The sequence below is a fragment of the Rattus norvegicus genome, chromosome 11 (genome assembly GCF_036323735.1).
Source record: "Rattus norvegicus strain BN/NHsdMcwi chromosome 11, GRCr8, whole genome shotgun sequence".
Taxonomy (NCBI): domain Eukaryota; kingdom Metazoa; phylum Chordata; class Mammalia; order Rodentia; family Muridae; genus Rattus; species Rattus norvegicus.
In genome coordinates, this window is record NC_086029.1 from 57,129,376 (window position 1) to 57,151,571 (window position 22,196).

At 41.5% G+C, this 22,196-nt stretch overlaps 1 protein-coding gene across 1 annotated transcript; it reads left to right on the plus strand.

Annotated features, from left to right (window-relative positions):
- The first annotated feature begins 610 nt into the window (after nucleotides 1-610).
- Nucleotides 611-20,219, plus strand: Lnp1 (leukemia NUP98 fusion partner 1). Its single transcript, XM_006248217.5, has 3 exons — nucleotides 611-1,623; nucleotides 15,623-15,850; nucleotides 18,061-20,219. The coding sequence occupies exons 1-3, from the start codon at nucleotides 1,462-1,464 to the stop codon at nucleotides 18,208-18,210; spliced, it is 540 nt and encodes a 179-aa protein (XP_006248279.2). The 5' UTR covers nucleotides 611-1,461; the 3' UTR covers nucleotides 18,211-20,219.
- The last annotated feature ends 1,977 nt before the right edge of the window (nucleotides 20,220-22,196 follow it).

Below are 22,196 nucleotides of genomic sequence, written 5' to 3' on the forward strand. Positions count from 1 at the left end.
CTGCATAGTTTACGGGTAACTTTCCAACAAGAGACTTCTCTGTCTAGTAACTGTAATTTACAGATTTATCACCTTGTCTGCAAGGACTTTAAAGATCTTACAACTTTGAGGGGCCTTTCTGAGCCTTGTAAGTTCCATATATTTCCTGAGGCTTGTAAGCTTCATGGTCTTCCTGAGACTTTTAAGTTTTGTTTACTTCCTAAGACTTAAGAGCCTCCCTCATCTGAGGGTGGGAGGCAACATTTCATTTTCAGGTACTAGCTATATAATATTTACCTTAGGAAGAATCAAAGAAAGGTTCACCCCAGAGTCATATTTTATAAAGCTCTAGGAATATTGGCATAGTTTGCAAGCCTACCTTGTTTTCCAGCTTCAGGAAGGATTTTCATATGACAACTAATTAGGAATCCCTTTCTTTGAAGCTACAATATTTTTTCAAATCTCTTAGAATACCAGCAGGTTGATAAAGGCTCATGATTTAAATTTGGCCATAATGTTGAACAGTAGTTCGAATTTGGACAAATGATGGTCAATTCGAATTTCAATTTCTTCTCCTACAAAGTTTGATCTATTATTATAATGAAAATCACATTTGTAAAATAACTGTCTTCATATAGAAAGTAAGAGTTCTGTAAATGTAACTTTTTTTTTAAACTTAAAATGAATAGAAGTCTCTGGGGTTAAAAATTTGTAGAAGCTGTATGAACAGAAGCTAGATTTCAAAGAAATATGGATTGGAAGGAGTTAAAAGAGCTTTCTTGGCTTCTGAAAAATGTTCAGCGATTAGCCAATTAAAGGCTGGCAGCATAGGAGCATACAGGCATAAAAATGTATTAAGTTGTACACCTAAGATTTGCACATTTATATGCATGACACTCACATGGATGTGCAGCTAATACTTTAAAAAAGGTATCCAACTTGACCTGAAGATAGGTTTTTCTATATTATTTTTATTTATTAGAAAAGCATTTAGCTTTAGATCTGGCATGCCAATAGCTCACCACCTTGAGAGCTGCAGTTGTCTGTCTCTTGGATGTGGTCCTGTTTCAGAGCCAGCCTGGAGCTGACAAGCATATTGTGAGGGTCATGCTTCATCACCATTGACAGCTGGAGATGATGCCACCACATGCCTTTGGCAGAAAGGCTCAGGGAAAACCAGGCAGTGGACTGTGCTGCCTACCCTTAGGCTGCGAGGCACAGCCCTGGAAACAGGAGGATTAAAAAGCCTCTCAATTTAAAGAGACAAGGGGGAGGGGAGTGTGGGCTGCACAGTTTATAAATAGACAGTGCTCCAGGCTGCCTGATGATGAAGTGGTTGTTTGGTAAATTTTTCTTTTTTAAGGATGCCATTATCAGAGACCATTTCAAATACCAGTTTCGTTTAGTGTTCTTGGTGGGCTTCATCAACCCTTGGGCTATATTTCTGGAGTTTTAGGGGCAGGCCTTTAATATTTAGATCCCATGGAGCACAGAGATGATGATGATGATAATGATGATGTGTCTTTTGCCAAGTGGATGAGCAGCTTTTGGGGTCACAGCTGGAGAGACAAGGATGAGCGAGGACTCCGGGACCACCACCGACTACAAGAAGCGAGCTACAGGAAGGCTTCGCTGCCCTGCCCAGTGAGTTACCATAAAGTCAAGGGAAGCTGGAGTGGCAGGGAGCGGGGGTTCTCTTAGAGAATATTTGTGGGGTTCTTTGGCTTGAATAAATATTTCCAACCCTTTACCCATTTTTATAAAAATATTACCTATTTGAGTTGCCCTTTAAGACATCTGGTTTTTAATGTTTTAAGTCATGATTTCTTCATTTTCAGTAACGTAAGATACCTTGAACTGAGGAGTTCACGGTCCCCGATGAGTCAGAAATCATCCCACTGAGTAAAGGCATTTAGGTCAAAGGAGAGGAATTTGTAGTTGTTCTGTAGAGGTGTTGTGGATCAATGTGTGATTTCCAGTTGTCTCTTTGAAATGGTGAAATTAGCTAATGTATATGATGGCCTTTAAGGAACTGGTGATTCCACATAGCAAATCACAGCCTGTGATAAACATGATACACCTTTTCTTTTGGTTGCCACTGTTTTCAACGATTAGAGAGGGAAGAGCCCTCAATCCTTCCCGGTTGCAGTGAGAGGCAGGGAGCACAATGCCAGAGGGAAGCACCTAGGAGGGGGCCTGGCTGAGGGAAGGGCTCTTCTGTCCATGGCCAAGACTGTCCCTTCTTCAGCTGCAGTGCTGGAAGGCTCCCCACACGCTGTCTGCTTCCCTTATACACAACAGTAATGATGACATTTCTTTTTCACTAGTCACTTAGAGTTCCAAGCTAGTAGAGACTGCTTACCCAAACTCCTTCTTTGCAAACCTCAGAACCAAGTAAGCTCGGGAGCAAACCTATTTAAGGCCAGTTCTGGGGTCTCAGATGCACAGTGACGGTAAGGTGTGTGAGGAAATTGCTTTTTCTGTCATTGGTCAACACCTTCTGTCTGAAACACAAACTTTCAAAATAAGTTCCTTAGCACATGAATGGGCACTTCCCTACTTCCATTTCCTTAGGTGAAGAATGAAGTTGGAGGGGATGCTCTCTGTGAGACCCAGGTCCATCTTTCCATTTCCCTTAAAAAAATAAATAAGCCTGCATGGTGCGCTCTCATTTAATTTCAACACAAGTAAATGTTCCAGATCTAGTGAGATTTTCAGAACCTGTGAACCAGGTGTACAATTAGCTTGAAACTTCCAGGTATGAGAGCCAAGCACAGATAGTAAGAGAGAATTTGTGACTTACTGGTCATGTCAATGGCTTCCTAGTGTCACAGGGAATGTGGCACTAAAAGAAGCAACATGATTTCTTTACAGTTTCTTTACACTTTTAAACACATATAATCTACTCTGTTTAGAAAATTCATGTTAAACTGGTAATATTTTTCTTCCCTTCAACTATTGGGAAACCACAGATCTATTGTGAACAGCTGGTTTCGGCTCATCTCTAGTTTGACCATTTTCTTCATTGAATATCACTAGAGTCTCCAAGTATATAATCCATTTTATAATTAACAGATTAACATGCTTGTATTTACTTTAAGAGCCAAAATGTGGAGTAAAATTTAAAATGCGAGTGATAGAGAAGAAGATGCAGGAACAGAATACAAATCAGAGGACGTAGTTGACCCAGCCATGGTCCTAGAGGACACAGTTGACCCGGCCATGCTCCCAGAGGACACAGTTGACACGGCCATGATTTTAGAGAACACAGTTGGTGCAGCCATGATCATAAAAAACAAGCACTCCAATTCTTCCTTGTTTAAATAAATGATGCTTTATGTTTGTGACTCAAACCTGTGTTTTATCATCAAACTGGGCTAGAAGTTTTCTTATTCTTGAGCAATGTTGTTTTCTGTTTTCTTTTAAAATCAGTTTTTGGAGAATTTCACACAACGTGTTTTGAACATATTTGCCTTTCTTCCCATTCCTCCTTCCCACTCTGTGTCTCTTTAGTCTCCCATCCCCTTATCAAGACCAAGCTGCAGTTTATGCTGCTCAGATGTTCTTGGATAGGTGGCTTTCCACTGCAGCTTGGTCAGCCTGTCAGAGGGTATGCTTTTAGAGAAAATAACATTTCCTCCTCCAGCAGCTAAGAATTGCCAATAGCTGCTTAAGTAGGGGTGGGACGGTGTGGCCAACTCCCTCCCTCCTTTCTGCTGGGGCTTGGTTTAACTTGAGCTTTCATAGGTTTCTGCATATTGTCATAGCCATTGCCTTCATATGTGCAGTTTCCCTGCTGTGACTAGATTTATTTATGTGAGTACAATGTCATTGTCATCAGACACACCAGAAGAGGGCATCAGATCCCATTACAGATGATTGCTGGGAAGTGAACTCAGGACCTCTGCCTGGAAAAGTCGTCAGTGCTCTTAACTGCTGAATCATCTCTCCAACCCCTTGAACTCATATTTTAGTTCTACCTCCTCTTTCACAATGATCCCTGAGCTTTTGGAGGAGGAGTTCTGCTCTGTATTTTCCCAAGGGCTGGTTGTGGGTCTCTGCTGATCATCACCTACTGAAATGAGATGCTTCTCTGATGAAGCTTGAGAGACTCATTAACGAATGCATATACAGATAGGCACTAGTGAATAATAGTAGGTTCTCTCCTAGGGTCTATTGTCAGACTAGGTTCCTGTCACAATCATAGTGTCAGGCATAATTTCATCTTGTTGAGTGGGTCTTAAATCCAATCAGAAAGTGACTCCATATGCTATGACATCTATCCCACTACTGTGAAAGTGGACATGTCTGGTGCAACAGCAGCTCATTGGGTCCACACCTGGGTAAGATTAATGGTTGCGTTTCTTCTTCAGTATTGTAAAAACTTTAGCACTATGAAAACTAGCTAGTAGGGACATAGTTTCTGGGTGAATACCAGTGTAATATCTCCATGTTCTATGCCTCAAGCATGTGATGTCTTCAGCATTAGGGCCTTACTGTCAAGTTCTGTACACTACCGATTTTCAGTTTTAATATCAATGGAAATGATTAATAAAAAAAATGCAGTTCTCTTGTTCGCCTGTGTTTTCTTCTTTTCCATTGCTCTAACTGAAGTCTCTTCCTTCTCTAAAGCTAAATAATCTAGATTCGCTATTAGTAAATGAATAGGAAGAGATTCCTCCTTCTTGCCTGTTTTGAATGTTCTTTCTAATACATCTTTACAATACACCTTATGATTCAGCAACATAGTAATAGAACATTCATTCATTCAACATACTCATTGAACACATATTTTGTCTCAGGTATTGTGCCAAACATGGAGATCATGAAGCAAAAATAGGCATGGATGGTCATGCTTTTGAGACTTTTAGTCTAGTAGAAAAATAAAGTGGCAGAAAAAAATGATGTATATTCAGGGGTGAAGGTCAGTCCTTATAGAAGACAGTTCCTTGTTCAGATTCAATCTGTGGTTGCTGATTTAATGACTTGGAGAAATCTGACTTTAACCAATTATCTTAGGTGGGAAACAAAAAGGTAAGATAAAGTCTGTTATTAAACATTCTGTCTTCTCTTTCCATCATCAGAGGGGTGCAACACAGAAGTAGAGCACTTGTTCTGCTCATTGTGTAACTCTATTTCTAATAGTGTGCTCATCTTCACAGCTTACCACAATCCTTGTAACTTTGTTCTTTATCATTTGAGCTCCGTGTGAGGATGCTTGCACTACATGGAACAACATTTGGAGAACAGACAGAGTGCACTGATCTTAAGCTCATTCATGCTCCAGGGTAGACAGGTATGACTGTCCTGGTGAAGTCATTTGATAGGAACAAACAAGTTTCTACCCGTCCACACTCAGCATGTTCTCTTTTTATTTCTTCAGATCACAGTTCTCTATTTCATATTCTTTTGACATATTTTCAAATAAAAGTAGTAAATCCTCAAAATTTAAAATTTGTCCATGATGATCTTGGGGTGGCTACATACTCATTTTTGTAGAGGTTTTCCTGTAGTTGTTCACTGAGAGGGAAGACTGTAACTGGACCCCAAAGGTATATCTCTAAAGGCTACTGCAATATTTTATGATTGGCAGTGAATGGCTTCTCATATTTTACATTATATTCATATTCAGTTTTAGTAGGTAACCATTCTGTAATTCAAGGGAGTAAGGGCTATAGTGAACCTTTTACCATTGTGCTTTTATTCTCCTTTTTGGGACACTATAGTAGGGGAGCTGCTATGCAGGGAAGAAGGTGATGGGTTTTGAAGGTGCTCTTGATGGTGCCTTCTGCTTCCACTGGTAGCACGGCTATGAACAAGGTCCTTAATATCTTTTTGTTTAGATTCCCATGAATGGGACTGGTGGTAGTTGTATGTCCCTCATAAAGATACACACATGTACAGTGAATGATGGACATAAATACTCAATACAGCACCAGGCACTAAGTAAATACTTGACTATTACAGGAGATCATAAAACCTCGCTGGACACTGAAAGGAGAAGGAAGAAAATGCTCTGCAGCACAGAGCAAACTTTAGATGCTTTAAGTTGCACTGCTATTGCCTACCTGCCCCATGACCCTGCTGGAATCCCATTATATCTACACTCCAGATTTTCTTCCCTCCTCAGACCTCTTTACTCTCTAGCCCACCAGCAAACTCCTTTTGTGGCAGTGCTCCTACCCAAGTGCGGGGCTTATCCACAGGTTCAAAGCAGTCTGTGTTCCCCACAGAGCCTCATTCAGGTAAATCAGTCATCACACACCCGCAGAAGTCTCTTTTACCATCCCCCACCTCCATGTGTAAATATAAATATACATGTGTATATATAAATATAGTCGACGTTATTGTTGCTATGTGTGGTCATATTTATATCTCCTTCTTTCCCCTGAATGTTCTGTCCTGAGAATGCGGCTGAGAAAAATCTTAACATGACACCCAAGGCTTACCTAAAGCATTGAGGCATTTATTTTCAATTTTTAATTTTGGAAATTTGATCATGAGATGGCAAGCATGAACTTCAAAGATGATGTTGTATTGTGATGTCCAATTTTATAGCCTTCAGCGAGAATATAGTGATGTACCCTGTTTGTATGTACAATATCTGTCTCTTACGTAAACCTGATGGAAGAGGGGAATACTGAGCCCATCTCTTCTCCACCTTTCCCCAGCACCAGGTACTGTGTCTGGCCCACAGCACAGCAAACAGACTAACAGCATTACCTCAGGGATTTCCGCAGCTTTAAACTTTTTTTCCTAATTGAGGGTGTATTATTTGTTTTCCATTGCTATGAAGAAACACCATAGCCATAGCAACTCTTATAAAAGAAAACATTTATTTGAGACAGACTTACAGTTCCAGAGGTTCAGTCCATTATCATTGTGGGATGCATGCAGAATGAAGGAAGGCGTGGTGTTGGAGAAGGACCTGAGAGTTCTATGTAGAAAGAATTTCTTATAAATATCACCTGTTAATAAAAAAATCTTATGGCCAATGAGCTGAGGCAGACAATAGGAGGTAGAACATCCAGCAGGGATAGAGAGAATTCTGGGAAATAGTCAGAGGCATGGGAGAGTCTCTCCGTAATCTCTTCAGAAAAGGTAGAGATAGATGTAAACCAGCAGGTAGCTGAACTCAGGTTAGAATAAAAGGAGAGATTTCCCCCTGAACAATGAGAAGACAGGCAGAAGAAGACAAGAAGAGAAAACCAGCTACAGAGCTGAACTCAGGTTAGAATAAAAGGGATAATAGGTTAAGAGCAAATCAGAGAACAAGCTGAAGTTTGTGGCCTAGACATTAATTAATAAATAATTATTCTTAGAGTCACTATTTCTGGGAATTAAATGGACAATTTTTGACTTAATTTTTACAGTTCTCCATTTTGATCCTCAGGTAGCAGAAGAAGACTGCATGACAATGGTGAAGCTTGAGCATGGGAGATCTCAAAGCTCACCCCCCCAGTGATACACTTCCTCTAATAAGGGCATACCTACTTCAATAAGGCCACACCTCCTAAGAGTGCCACTCTCTATGGACAAGGGCAAAGGGGGAGGTAACAAGGGAAAGGGGGAAGGACTTTTTGTTGGTAGAGAGGTAGAAAAAGGTCTCTCTCTGGATAGAGAGACAGGCATGGTTCATAGGCAAATGAAGAGTTTATAAAGGAAAAGGGGGAAACCTCATGTTAGGCTGAGTTGGTTGGTTAGTTTTGATGGGACATGTTAATTAAGGTGGCCAAAAGAGGGAATTGTTTGCTGGACTTCACTGCTTTGACAGTTGGACCTTGGTAGTCAGCCTCAGGAGGAGGAAATAGCTAAATAAGGGAATGGATCTTGAGGGCGAGCTTTAGGAGGAGAATCTAATAATTTTTTTTTACCAAGGCAGAGGGAGAAGGCCTGCCATGGCCATGTTTGCTGTGCTCAGGCACGAGAGTCCTTTAGGATCTTCTAAAGGCCTCATTATGTAAATTGATTCTGTAAAGGCTCTACTAAGTTACTAGGTGTTTCAATAGATAAACTTCGGAGGAATACAACTCACACTGCAACAATGCCCAATGGCTAGATCTAAGCAGGCTGGACTTCAGGTTTGTAGACATGTATATTCCACAGCATTCAACGAATGCTCTGCACATTGATAGGCCTATGTACAAGGTGCTGCTTCCTCTATTCTTACCAGGGTTGTATTGTTTAAACATGTGTTTTAAGACTCACCTAAAAGATATAATTGTAATTTTATGTATTTTGATCATTTTGTACCATATTTATGAATAACATAAACATTTTTTCATTAGGAGTTTCATTTTCCTTTCTTTTAAAAATTTTTTTTATTTTTTGAGATTATGTCATTTATTGCTTCCCTTTCCTTCCTTCAAATCCTCCCACACACCACATACCCCTTCTTATTCTCTTTCACATTCTTGACCTCTTCTTCATTAATTGCATATATATATGCAAATGTATATGCATATATATATATGTATACACACACACATATATATACATATGTCTTCTTTCCTGAGAAAGCTGGAGCTGCTGTCCATCCATGTTCCACTGGATACCTCTTCCTCCCTGTTAGCTTTGCCAATCTGCCATCAACCGCCCTGTTTTCTCTCTTTCTCCTGCTCACCTTAGCTCCATGGAAGAACCACTAGACAGTTTTTATTAGTTTGGAACTTGGCAGATAACACAAATGCTGGGCAAAGGGTCTCCTGTCCTAACTGAAAAGTCATCCACCGGTGCTGGAGGCTGCCTTTTCTAGCAACCAAGATCAATGTGGTTGTTGCATGGCCTTCTATTCCAAAGCCTGGCCTGAAGAGCTCCCTCCTCTCTCCTTCTGTCTGCTTCTCCTTTTCCTGGGACCTGGAAGTCCTTTTTTCCCTTTTGCCCAGCAATTAGCTCCTGCCTTCTTTAGTGGCCAAATCAGGAACCAATTAGGGAAAGAACACCTCCCCCTACATGCTCATCTTTATAAAAAAAAAAATTCTCCTATTCTGAGCATTCTTTAGTTGCCTGTAGTTCTTTGTGTAGGATTGAGGCACTCTAGGCTTTCTTTGTGTCCACATTAGCATGTCTATTGTTGTCCTTGTTCAGCTCCTGTTTAGGTTTCTAGATCAGTGAACCTTTACAGGTGTGGCTTCTGACTTCCTTGGGAAACACAATCTCACAGCAAAACCTTGACCCTCTCGTTCTCTCATTTTTTCATTCATCCATCCATTCAGTATATATCTAACTCAGGTACTACAACATAGCCCTTGATGTGCTAAAGCCAATGCTCTAATGGAGAAGAGACACACTGAGCACCCTTAGCCAGAGCACTGGTTAGACTTGTATAGTATCACAGAGAAGCGATGTTGGGGGATCCTAGGACGGCATCTACTTGAGACCCAATCCAATCGTAGTGGCAGAGAATTTATGGGGGATTGCTCTTTCTTCTAAGAGTGAAAATGATTACCCAGGTCAAAGTTGAAAGAATGGGTGGGAAGCAAACAGCAACAATAAAGCAATTTTGCAGTCAGCAATGAGTAAACTAATTGCAGTCTGGAATCCTCATTGTGGCAAGCCACAGGTATCTGCAATGAGGGAAAGGACCAGTAAGGCTTTATTATCAAAAAGGGTGGAATTCACATGCCCTGGTTATATACAAAAGTCTTTGTTCTTGAAGACACAAAAGAGAAGTCACTATCTACATTGTTGGGAAGTATTTTGTTGGTGTTGCTGCATCTGTGAAGACGTATAAATTCTTTTACACAAATATGGATTTGTGTAAGAGGTGTGAAAGGCATCCTTTCTACACAGGACTTTCTGGTGGATTTCATATGTTTGGTTGTTTTGTGAGGAATGTCCTAAGACAGGTAGAGTATGAGCACATCTTTCCTGTTTCACTTGCTAAATTTTGTCTGGGTTTGGCATGATTGAGGGCATTTTTATGTCAGTAATTCTTTTTCCTTTTCTTTTTCCTCTTTTTTCTTTTCTTTTCTCTTCTCTTCTTTTTTTTTAATTTTTTTATTGAGTTAGGACCTTAATAGGTAATCCTGGCTGGCCTAGAATTCCCAAAGATCCACATGCCTGTGCCTCTCAAGTGCTGGGATTAAAGGTGTGAACCATCACATTCTGATTTTATCAGTGATTTCCACAGCCTTTAGGGAAGTGGAGAGGGATGATGGTGGATGAGATCACTGTAGGGAGGACGGTCTTTCTTCATAGCATGGTCCTGGGAAAGAGAGGAGAGCTTAACTCTCCTTAAGGAACATGTAAGTCACTCAGCTGAGATGGTGCAAAATGAGAAGATGACAGACCTGAGTTCACTGTTGTTCTAACTGTTCTGTTTGCTTTGGGGAAAGGAAAACAAAGAAAGTGTGAGCAGACACAAGGTGTGCATCCCCAGGAATGTGCATTAGGAATCAACACTGAGTGCTAATGAAGGATGATAATGATGACTTGGACTAAAGAAATGGTTGGTTTTGAGACACACTTGAGAAGGGGAATCTGCTGACTGCACATTTCATCTGGGTATTGAAGGAGTGTCCTGACTCAAATCAAGTGAATGCCCTGCCGTCCACTCAATGTGGGGACACTGAAGGACACTGGGAATGAATTATGATGGACCTGTTTAAAAGCAATAAGTTGACATAACAAGGTGAAGATTTTGACTTCATTTCCAGTTCTAGAATCCAGCAGCAATTCAATTCATAAAACAAAACAAAACAAAAAAAACCCCATTAGTTAGTTATAGCGAATTATTATGAAAGATAGCAATTGCCATTATTGTAAAGATAAGAAACAGATATAGAAATATGTTCTAATGCAAGAGCTCTACATATTCACTCTGTTTCCCCAAAGTTTCACTTGTGATGCCCCTTTTCACATCTTTATGCTGTCTCTATTAGCATATTGGTATATGTATTAGCATGTTGGTGTACTCATTGACTTAATGGTGTACTTACTACCTTAGTTTCTTCTTTTGTTTTTGTTTTGGTTATTTTGTTTATTTACATTTCAAATGTTATTCCCCTTCCCCTCCAAACCCCCTCATTCCATCCCCCTACCCCTGACTCCACAAGGGTGCTCCCCTCACCGACCCCCCCCCACTCCTACTCCACCATCCTAGCATCCCCCTACACTGGGGTATCAAGCCTTCAAGGACCAAGAGCCTCTCTTCCCACTGATGCCAGACAAGGCCATCCTCTGCCATATGCCAATGGAGTCATGAGTCCCTCCATGTATACTCTTGGTGGTTTAGTCCCTGGGAGCTCTGGAGGGTCTGTTTGGTTGATGTTGTTGTTCTTCCTATGGGGTTACAAACCCCTTCAGCTCCTACCTTAGTTTCTTTGTCCCTTAGTCTTCACAACGAACATGCTCATGAGTTTCACACATGTTTAGAGTATTAGGGTTCTGGTATGAACTGTGAATGTTACCAGTTAGTTTTTTGTGCCATCTAGTGCCTTCTTCTTGCCCATTAGCATCTGTTTTTCACAGTTTAAGGAACCTAACCAGATTTCATACACATAAGAAGGTCTCTACCTCTCTGTCACTTCTAAAGAAGTGCTGTGCTAGGCCCGATGTTTTTGGTTGGCAGGTTTGATTTTTTTTCCCCTTAGTACCATGAAAATCCCATATATCGTTTCTGGAAATCCCACGCACTCTTTCCTGCCATATATTGTTTGTGTTGAGAAATGGTGTGGGATGCGCATGCTACACGTCATTTGTGTCTCCACTTGCTCTGACTGTGGACTCTTCTCTTTCATCTGTAGCCTTTGAAAAAGTCCGTTTTAACTCCTGTGGTGTGCTTGGGGGAACTGACTATAAGTTATACCACACTTGTTTGAGTTGAGTCTGACTGTGACTTTTGACCTAGGTATCTGATTTGGGGAATATGTTTGGGAAATTTTCTTTTATAACTCTGATAAGCTTTCCCTCTGATACTCACAGGTTCTCCGCCAATCTCCAGCAAGCTGAATATCCTCTGTGTCCATGGTACCCAGCAGACTCCACACTCTCCCCATTACTCCTTCTTAACTACTCTGTATTTTCAAGTTGCCTGTCTTCGCTTACCCACCCCAAAGATTTTAGTTTGATTTTCAATAATTGCCCCTTATGTTTCTGTGAAATTTCTTCATTAGATCATTAACTCATTTCTCCATGTTTTCTTGAAGTTGTTTCAAGGATTTCCTGAAACAGTTGCTTTGAGGTTTCAACTAAAAGTCACTCCATAGTCTAACGTCGTCAATTTCTGACACCATATTTTGAATGCTCGGTGAGACCATGGATCTCTGACAGAGCCTGTGATGCACAGTGCTGTCCGCACACTGAAGGGTTAAGTATTTATTTGTGCCTGCTTACTTTCCTACAACCTAGAGTCACTTCTGCAATTTTATCACTAGATGGCACTAGTGAATTGTTTAGAGCCCCTCTGTTGGTGCCTTACTGTATTTCAACACTAGAGGGAAAGCCATGCTCAGTTTTGTTCCAAACCCTAAATTGGAATGTTGCTTAGCAGGAATGAAGCCGGATTTTAAGGTGCTATGCACGTATGTAGCAGATGTGCAGCTTGGTCTTCATGCTGGTCCCTCACCAGCTGGAGCGGGAGCTTACCTGACTGTGTTGCCTGCCTGTGGGTCGGTCCTATCACTCCAACTGGGCTGTCTTGTCTGGCCTCAGTGGGAGAGGGTGTACATAGTCCTACAGTGACTTGAGGTGACAGAGTGGGTGGTACTCAGGGTGGACTTCCCCTTTCTCAGACGAGAAGCACGGCGGGCATAGGGGAAGAAGCTAGCTGTGTGAGGGGGTCGGGGGTCGGGGTGACTGGGAAGGTGGGGTGCTGCAATTGGGATGTAAAGTGAATAAACAAATAATTTAATGGGGGGGGGGCGCTCGGTTCCCACAGCCTCTCCCTTGCCTGAGGTAGATCCATAGTTTGTCCATAATCCTTGTCTATATTTAGACTGAGGAACTCTGCCCAGTTCCTGACTGTGGAAGAACCAGCTTCAGGCTCTCATTCCACAGCTTGTCGCTTGCTTCCCTTTATAATCCCTAAGTGGAAAGTATTCTCTCCGTGTTATGCCATTTGGACTTTCGGAAGCACTAGAAGGAGCAGTTCAGTGTGATCCCTGAAACTAACATGTTGGCCAGCACCCTGAGCACGAGCCCATTAAGACACTGCAGCACCCGTACAATACAAAGGGCCACACTGCTACCAACTGCCAGCTACTGAGCCAGACATGTGGATCCAGACTATTGGAACCAGCTACAGATAGTAATGGCTGGGTGACATGTCTCTCTTTGGCACTGGGACTGTTGCAGCTTTCTGACTGTGGCACTGGCCACACTGAGTTCTAGGGCAGACCTGTCTTCACACCATTCATTCTACCGGCAAATACATTCTTGTTTCCTGTTGTGCTATCTGAAGTTGTGGGTGGTTTTGTTGATAGGGTTCTTGGTTTTCCCGACAAATGCTTAGCTGGGTAGCTTAGTCTGGGTCCTACAGTCGTGAAGATCTGAAGTCTGTGTACAGACACACAGATCTGTCCTGTCTGTATATAGATCTCCACTAGATGCTAGGGGACACATAGAGGCTCAGTACATAAGGTTGGGATTGAGTCTAGAACCTTGGTTTCTGTCTGGTGGGAGCTGCACTGTAGCAAGCTCTGGTCTTGAACTACAAAGTCTTGAGGTAACTTTTATGTCCTGCTCCACAGTGTTCAATTTTCTTCTTTCTCTGCTGCTCAAGATTAAGGGAGAGGTCGTGCTGTCTTGGCTGCCTGTCTAATGTAGTTCCAGAGGTTTAATCTGTGTGCACTGTTCAGGGCACAGGGGCTATGGGGCTCGTGACACTGGATTTCACTGTACTGAACTTAATACCGGGTTTTGAGTCTAAGGCCTTGGTTTAGCTCCCCCTTTCCACTTACGGGCTTCACATTGCTCAGAGCTCCAAGAAGAAAGGTACATCTCTTCTTGTCTTCTTCAATGTGCCCTTCCCTCTTACCTTCTGATACCAGACACGAATGGACTCTTTCCCAGCTCCCTTAGCTCCTGCAGTTTGGTACATGAATATTATTCAGATCGATGCATCTATTGGGAAAAGATCCATCATTGTGCTCCATGTCTGCATTCTACAGAATGTAACATGTTTTCTGATGGACTGAGGTTGGTTTTAAAGACACCAGAGGGAATGATAACAGCAGAAGAAGCAAAGGAAAGTAAATCAGATGGATCATTTCCAAGTTTCTTCTCTTAAAAGGTGGGATAAGGTGACAAAATGTGAGGAAAATGACTTGCTGGTTAATGAGAAGATACTTTAGGTCTCTGTCATTGCATAAGGATCACACCAGGACTCACGTCATCAGCATGACCTTTGAAACTAGCCTGCTTAGGAAATCTAGCTGCCTCATTTCTCCTGGCTTGTTTGTTCAATGAGATTTGGCATGTGTGACTCCGTTGTTATTTTAGCCTGCTATATATTACTCTATAACATATATATATATACATTTATATATTAATTTGTTATTAATTTTAATTGTATTATTGACATAACATATGTTTATGATATATTTTATTATTATTTAATGTAATATTAATTATGTAAATAATATAATTATTAATAAATATGTGTATGTTAGTCTGAGAGTCTATGGAACACTACAGGAATTGAGTAAGCACCTCAGGGAGAGGTCAGAGTTAATGATATCAATGTAATCAAGATTATAGATAGAAATTGATGTCCAGACATGTGTAGGACAGATATAGTATAGCATGTATAGTGAAAGAGAAGGAAGGGTCTAACCTAGAACCTTTGGGACCTCCCACACTTATGAGCTGAAGGGATAGTGAGCAAAAATGTCTGTGTTGCTGTGGCAAAAAGATGAAAGAACGCTAGAGATGTACAGTGATGGGAGGAAAGGGGTGTTTCCAGAAGGCCCTCTGGGAACTTAACTTGGATAAGATGCAGTGGCTGAGATAGAGGAAAGAGTGTATAGAATTTGGCAACACAGAAATAAATGTCCTCAGCACAAAGCCTACACTGAGGTGGCCTGGAGTGTGAGAAAGACTGAAAGATCATCGTGGTTCTTCCAGGGAGCATGGCTTCTCTGACCTCTGACCTTTGTTTATTTTACCACTGTGACTCCAGCATTGATGTCGTTTTATGATGGGCATGTCTGGGAACCCTTATGATATGATTGTGTATATTCTTGGTATTAGTCATTGAGAATGTGCGGGTTTTTAAAGTGTCTAAATTTGTGTTGCTTTTGATGTTAGTGATATATATGTTAAATTAACGGTTCCTCATAATTCCTCTGTTGTTTTTTATAAAATTCCATTAAATGTTCATCTTTACATTATTTCTGACACATATGCAGTGTTAGTAAAGTTTTTAAAGGATTTAGAAATTATTCTGGCAATTTAACTCAGGGCTCGGAGGCCTTCACTGATGGTAGACTAGCAAGCAATGATAATTGGCTGGAGGTTCTCTGCGCGATATTTTAACACGGATTCTGCTGCCTCTTGGCAGGAGGAAGCTCTAAGTGACAAAGAAGATAAAAATTTCCTAAAACATATGGTTCCTTTAGTTGTTAATTTATATGCGTCCTGTCTCTGCATCAGTATACATATCCTTTATGAGGTAAACTTAAAAATCATTCTGTATTCCTAGTTTCCTGCATTTCCCAGCATTGCTCCATCCGACTGCTACCCTAGAAGACATTCTCACGAGGACCAGGCATCCCGAAGACACCTTCCAATGCGGTATCACAGGAAATGCTCAGTGGATGGGTCATTTCGGGAGCCAATAGAACCACCAAGAAGAGCTCATTCCAAAATGCAGGAATTTTCAGAATCCTTTGCACAACACCTGTGCCTTCAAACCAAGTGCTCTCCTGCGGTATGTGGCAGACTGAACTGTTCTTATTTAAGCCATACCCTGGGGGCTGGGGATTTAGCTCAGTGGTAGAGCGCTTACCTAGGAGGCGCAAGGCCCTGGGTTCGGTCCCCAGCTCCGAAAAAAAGAACCAAAAAAAAAAAAAAAAAAAAAAGCCATACCCTGAAGTCTTCTTCAGGTTTGAGGAGGGAAAGTCGAACTTCTTCATTCATAGCACATGATAAGTGACTGGAACACACCACTCAGCATTTTTTATGATAACTTAACATTAAATGTCTATTTTCATATTAGGTCTAAATAGAGTAAATTGAAACATGTCACTGAGAAAGGCCTAACATGTCTTCTGTTTAAAGACCAAATTGTGATAACTTGTAGACACAGTATTTTTATAAATCTGAGTATGAAAAGAGCCAAACCTTCATTTGTGGCCTATTATTCACCAAGAAGAATTAATTCCTTTATTAGATTATAATTAGTTAGATTATAATTAATTCCTTTCTTCCCTCCCTTTCCTCACCTTCCCTTCTCTCTCTCCTCTCCTCCTCCCTCCTCCTTCTAATCCTTCTCCCTTCTTCTGTTTGTCCTACCATCTTTTCCTTTCTGGATGGGGATAAATTCTTACTGTGACGGTCCAGGTAGCCTGGAGCTTGTTACATAGCCCAGACTGGACTCAAACACTCAGTTCTCCTCTCTCAGCCTCCAGAGTGCTTGACTTTCTTCTATTTTGGTATCAACACTCACGTGGACTATTTTGATTGAGATATTTTGTACACACCCTAAATTCCATTTAAGTAAAGGATGTGCTCGATAGTTGTGACCTATCCATAAAGCTGTATTATCACTAACTGGCATTTCTCTCATTACATGTTAGGTTTACTTTGAAAGCATTTTTATTGCTTGAGAATTTCATACATGCACAGAATGTGATTTGATCAAATCAACCCCCCCAACACACACATTTTCTCACTTCCAACTCCTTTTCTATCCCCAACCACTTTTTGCTCTCAGTTTTTTGTGCTCTTTTTCTCCATCTTTTATGTTAAACCCACTGAGTCTATTTACTGCACCTGTGGCATGTGTGTGTGTGTGTGTGTGTGTGTGTGTGTGTGTGTGTGTGTCCATGTGGGTGGGTGTACATGTGTGTATCTCTGTGGGGTGTGTGTGTGTGTGTATGTATGTGTGTGTGTATGTATCTCTGTGGGGTGTGTGTGTGTGTGTGTGTGTGTGTGTGTCTCCATGTAGTATGTGTGTGTAGGACCATTTACTTTTGGAACATCAGCAGCAGTCCCTTTAGGGACCACATTCTTGAAGAAAACTAACTCTTCCTTCCCCAGCAACCATCACTCAACAAAGCTCTTCACCTAGGGTTGAAGCTTTATGAATCTCTTCTCCAACATTGGCCAGTATAATCTTGGGCTAAAAGTCAGCCCCTATGAGGTCATTATTGATGAGTACTTTTCAGATAATCTCAGTAGGAGGAAAGCTAATTTGGGGAAGATCATCACTGTAATTTTTCTTTTGATATTAAGCTGGTAAGTATTAGAGTCATTGATGATTATTAAATATGCATTTAATAAACATAAACATAAGTGCTGGATCTAATGTAAAACATTTGTCAGAACATTTCCAGAGCTGGTTTGACTTTTAATTTTCTCTTAGCTTTTAATCTCAGCTTCATTATTTGTCTTTCTGACCTTAATGAAGGAGCCATGATGGATAGAAATGCCACAAATTCATTGGCTTATGCTGTAGAGTAGCCAAGAGGACAACGAACTGAGCCAGACACCTCCATTGCTTTGCCCCAGTAGGGCTGAGGGAGTCACATGACTGCCACTCACAGCACGTGAGGCATGATCCACAGATACTCAATGGTTTTTCATTTTCTACTTCAAATAAGGGGAGGAAGGATTCTTCTGTTTGTTACACAAATGCATAAATAAACATAGGTATGGCAGTTACTAATGTCACTGTTTTGCATTATTATCCAGGCCCCTTTTCAATGTAGCTCTTACATCACACCATAGCAAAAGCTCTTCTTTATGATTAAAACTTTTACCTAGATGTTATATTGGGTCGATGGTAATTTATGTGCTAGAAAGTGAGACGTGGGTGTATGCTACAAATTCAGAGCTTTCTTCCTGTCTAGTTGTTGGGGAAAATGTGAGAACAGGTTAGTGTCTGGTGCATTTTACCTTTGTCTAATGCTCTTCCAGGGACCCAAGGGGAGGAAGGAGAGAAATGAAAGACATTGCCTAGAGACTAACATGAGATCCTACAAGAAAGTGGAGGACAGAAGGACCTCAATGAAGGAAACACCTGGAGACGAACCCATGGCTCCTCTGATTGAAAAGGGGCCTGAATAATAATGCTTTGTTTCAACATTGCCAAGACAGATGTCACTGGTTGTTCTGAGACCCAGAACTTCCTGCAGAATGACATCTGGAAAGGGTTTTAGCAGATGCTTAGACTACAGTGGGCAGTTGGAATGGCTGCTTCTCAAGATGGCTTGTGTTACACTCAAACTGTCTCTGGCATCTTGCTTGAGTGTACGATGTTCCTCTCCTTCTGTGATAAGAAGAAATGGTGTTTGAATAAAATAAAGGAATCCCTGACATTATAAAATTTGGTTTCTAATGAGTCACATATGTGTCATCACTAATTCCTTTTCGTTATTCACCTCCCACATCATCCTAAACAAAAGTCCTTGTCTCCAATCTTACTTCCTTCTTCAGGTAATTAAGCTGTATAATAGCCATCACTTAATGAAAACTACTAATTAACATAAGTAGTATCCTGAATGATTTAACACATTACCTAAAGCAATCCTTAACACACTGAAGTGAGGTCTCTATTGGCTCTCTTAAACTCAAATCTAAAAGGACATAGCATTCATTAGCTCTCTTGTTGGTGTGACAGAATTCCTGGCATGCGCAACTTCAGTTTCATAGTTTAATAGGTGTCATTACTTCATGACGGATAGGGCATAATGGAGCAGAGGAGGCCACTCCATGGTGGCCAGGAAGCAGAGTAAGACAAGAGTGGAAGAGGCAAAATATGCTCTTCAAAGTCATACTTTTTCCCTTTTTATTAAATTTATTTATTTACTACCTTTACAACCCAATGTCAGCCCTTCCTCTCCTTCTAGTACTCCCTCATGCAAGTTCTACCCAATTTCCTCTTCCCCTTCTATTTTGAGATGGGGAAACTCCCTTGGGTGTCATCACCCTTGTCCACCCACCCACAAACACATCAAGTTGGACTAGACACATCCTCTCCCACTGGGGTCAGACAAGGCTGCCCATTTAGGAGTGCAGGATCCACAGGTAGGCAGGCAGGCGACAGGGACAGGGACAGCTTCTGCTCCAGTTGTTTGGGGGATCCACATGCTGCTCATCTGCTACATATGGGCAGGGGTCTAGGTCCAGCCTGTGCTCACTTGTTGGTTGGCGATTCAGGCTCTGGGAACTTCAAAGGGTCCAGGTTAGTTGACTCTGTTGGTCTTTTTGTGGAGTCCCTGTCCTGTTTCAGTCCCTCAATCTTTCTCCCAACTCTTCTGTAAGACTCCTCGAGCTCCATCTAATATTTGGTGTAAGTCTTTGCATCTCTTTCCATCGGGTGCTGGGTAGATCCTCGCAGAGGACAGTTATGCTAGGTTCCTTTCTGCAAGCATAACCAAGTATCACTAAATTGGTTCTTGCCCATGAGAGGTGTCTCAATTTGAGGCAGTCGCTGGTTGGCCATTCCCTCCATCTCTGCTCTATCTCTACCCCTGCATATCTTGTAAACAGGACATATTTTGGGTAAAAGACTTTGTGTTGTTGTCCTTCTTCTACTGGGAATCCTGGCCAGCTATAGGAAGTGGCCATACACCCCACTGATAGGAATCTCAGCTAGAATCATCCCCTCAGAACCTTTGAGGACTCTCCCCAGTCTAGGTCTTTGGCTCCTCCTAGAGATCGCAACCCCCCAAGCTAATCTCCCTTGTCTCTTTCTGAGATTCTACCTTACACCCATCAGAATAGTTAAGATTGAAAACTCAAAGTACAGCACATACTGGCAAGATTGTAGAGCAAGAGGAACACTCTTTCACTGTTGGTGGGAGTGCAAACTTTACAACCACTCTGGAAATCAATTTGGTGGTTTCTCAGAAGATTGGGGATAGTTATACCTCAAGATCTAGCTCTCCCACTCCTGAGGATCTATCCAAAAGATGCTCCACCATCCCACAGAGATACTCGCTCAACTATTTTCTTTTCAGCTTTATTTATAATAGCCAGAAACTGGAAATAGCCTAAATGTCTCTCAACTGAAAAATGGATACAGAAATGTGGTATATCTACACAATAGAATGCTATTCAGCCATTAAAACAAAGGCATCAAGAATTTAACAGACAAATGGATGGAACTAGAAAGTATCATCCTGAGTGAGGTAACCCAGACCCAAAAGACATACATGGGGGTGGAAGAGGGGATGGGAAGGGGAGTGGGGGGGGGGGAATCAAAGACATTCTTAATGATTTGTTTCTTTCAACTATGCCTCACTTTTCAGTTTTTGTCACTTCTGAAAACATCAGCACCAGCTGGGGACAAAGTATCCAACATGAGCTTGTGGGATCTCCAAATCCCAAGTCAGAAATGCAAATGAGTAGATTTACTAGGGGAGTTGGCATGCATAATTATGGAGGCACAGAAGTCTCACGATGGGCTGTCTGAATGTTAACTCCCTTAGGACTAGGGATGCTGCTGGTAAGTGTTCTCTGAGTCTGAAGGGCTTCACCTTGCCTAGAAGATACTAGACTTCTAGTTGGGGGGGGGGGGTCCTCAAATGGCTCACAGCCATGCTAGACAACTGTCCTAGCATTCATGAGTATTTCAGGGGCTATTGCTTTGGTGGCAGAAATTTCCGCCATGGGTTCAGATGGTTCTAATCTCACAGCTTTACTAAAGCTCTTAAAAGAGCCTCAGACACCTCCAATTAGGTCCAAGAGGAGAATGCTACTCACCTAGAGACACTGCACATGCGCACATGAATGAGTTACACCTTTCTTTGTTTCTTTGTTTCTTTGTTTCTTCCTTCCTTCCTTCCTCCCCCCCTCTCTCTTCTCTCTCTTCCTTCATTCCTTTATTCCTTTCTTTCTTTCTTTCTTTTAAAAATAAGAATCTTTTGACTTTTATTTCTAGGATACCTTAACCAGGAATCTTTTTGTTTCTTTACAATTTTTCCCCAAAAGAAATGAATATAGTAAAAATACAATCAGTGTTTGTAACCAGAAAGGAATCTAAAATCTCTGGTATGGTAATATGGAATATATTCTTTAGAAATGTATAAACTTTATACTAGAAATAAAGTCTCTTTTGTTAAAAAATACAATTTTCCTTCTTTGCTCTCCCTTTTAGTTCTAAACTCTGTATTTAAATCAGCAATTTTAACTCTTCTTGCAAAGATTTGGTTCAGCTTGCGCCCTGCTCTACATTATGAGCCAACTAACAATTGAACACGTCTTGGAAATGATGTGCCACAGGGCTGTAGCAAGGTTGTACGATACACTAGTCACTGATTTAAAAATTCCCATCAGCAGACTGAGGCTTGTTTGTTGTTTTATCCTGTTCATGAAATTAGGAAATATATACAGAATAATGTTTGAAATCTGTAAGCTTAATGGGAAAAAAAAACATTAATCTGTTTTGACTAGAAAAAGGCAGATGTCTGGGACAGAAGTGGGGATGCAGCTGTGACATCCACACTTACACTGGGGAGCATGGTCCCAAGTGCTGGAGTGTGCACTCAGCATCTCAGAGACTGGCTGCTGTGTAGTGACGACATGTGGGTTGCTTTTCCCAACTAAGGAGCAGAGGAATGGCTCTCCCACTCAGAAATTGACACCACACAGTCATCCTCTCAGGCAGGGGACGAGAAACATCTCCTCCTAATCCAGCCTCATGAGACTGCTTGAAAGACCCACCCCATGAGTCTTAACTCAGAGTTGCAACAGGCTTGAACAAGCCCAGGCATGCCCAGATACCTAGGGCCGAGTCACCGTTAAAACTAACAGACCATAAAAGGAAAGGAATACAGAACAGACTAGGAGTACCGGATCTGGCAGGAAGGGATAAGTCCCTAGCCCCACCCCACCTCCGACATTCAGGACGTCCCAGCCCACACGTACTCTTACCATGTTACAACCTCATTCGAATATGATTCAAACCTGCCAATGTGTGTAGCTATACCTTATTACCTCATCTTGTGAAATAACCAATCATATGTGAACATGTCTATATGCCTCGTTTAAATCCACCAATCCCCGTAACTATGCATCTGCTTCTGTACGCCCGCTTCTGCTTCCCCAAA

What these genes read in the sequence shown, in the direction of transcription:
- Lnp1 (XM_006248217.5), top strand. Translation starts at nt 1,462, where the DNA reads ATGGAGCACAGAGATGATGATGATGATAATGATGATGTGTCTTTTGCC. An exon ending in AGGCTTCGCTGCCCTGCCCA is followed by an intron (nt 1,624 to 15,622) that starts GTGAGTTACCAT and finishes CTGTATTCCTAG; the next exon opens with TTTCCTGCATTTCCCAGCAT. An exon ending in AAACCAAGTGCTCTCCTGCG is followed by an intron (nt 15,851 to 18,060) that starts GTATGTGGCAGA and finishes ATGCTCTTCCAG; the next exon opens with GGACCCAAGGGGAGGAAGGA.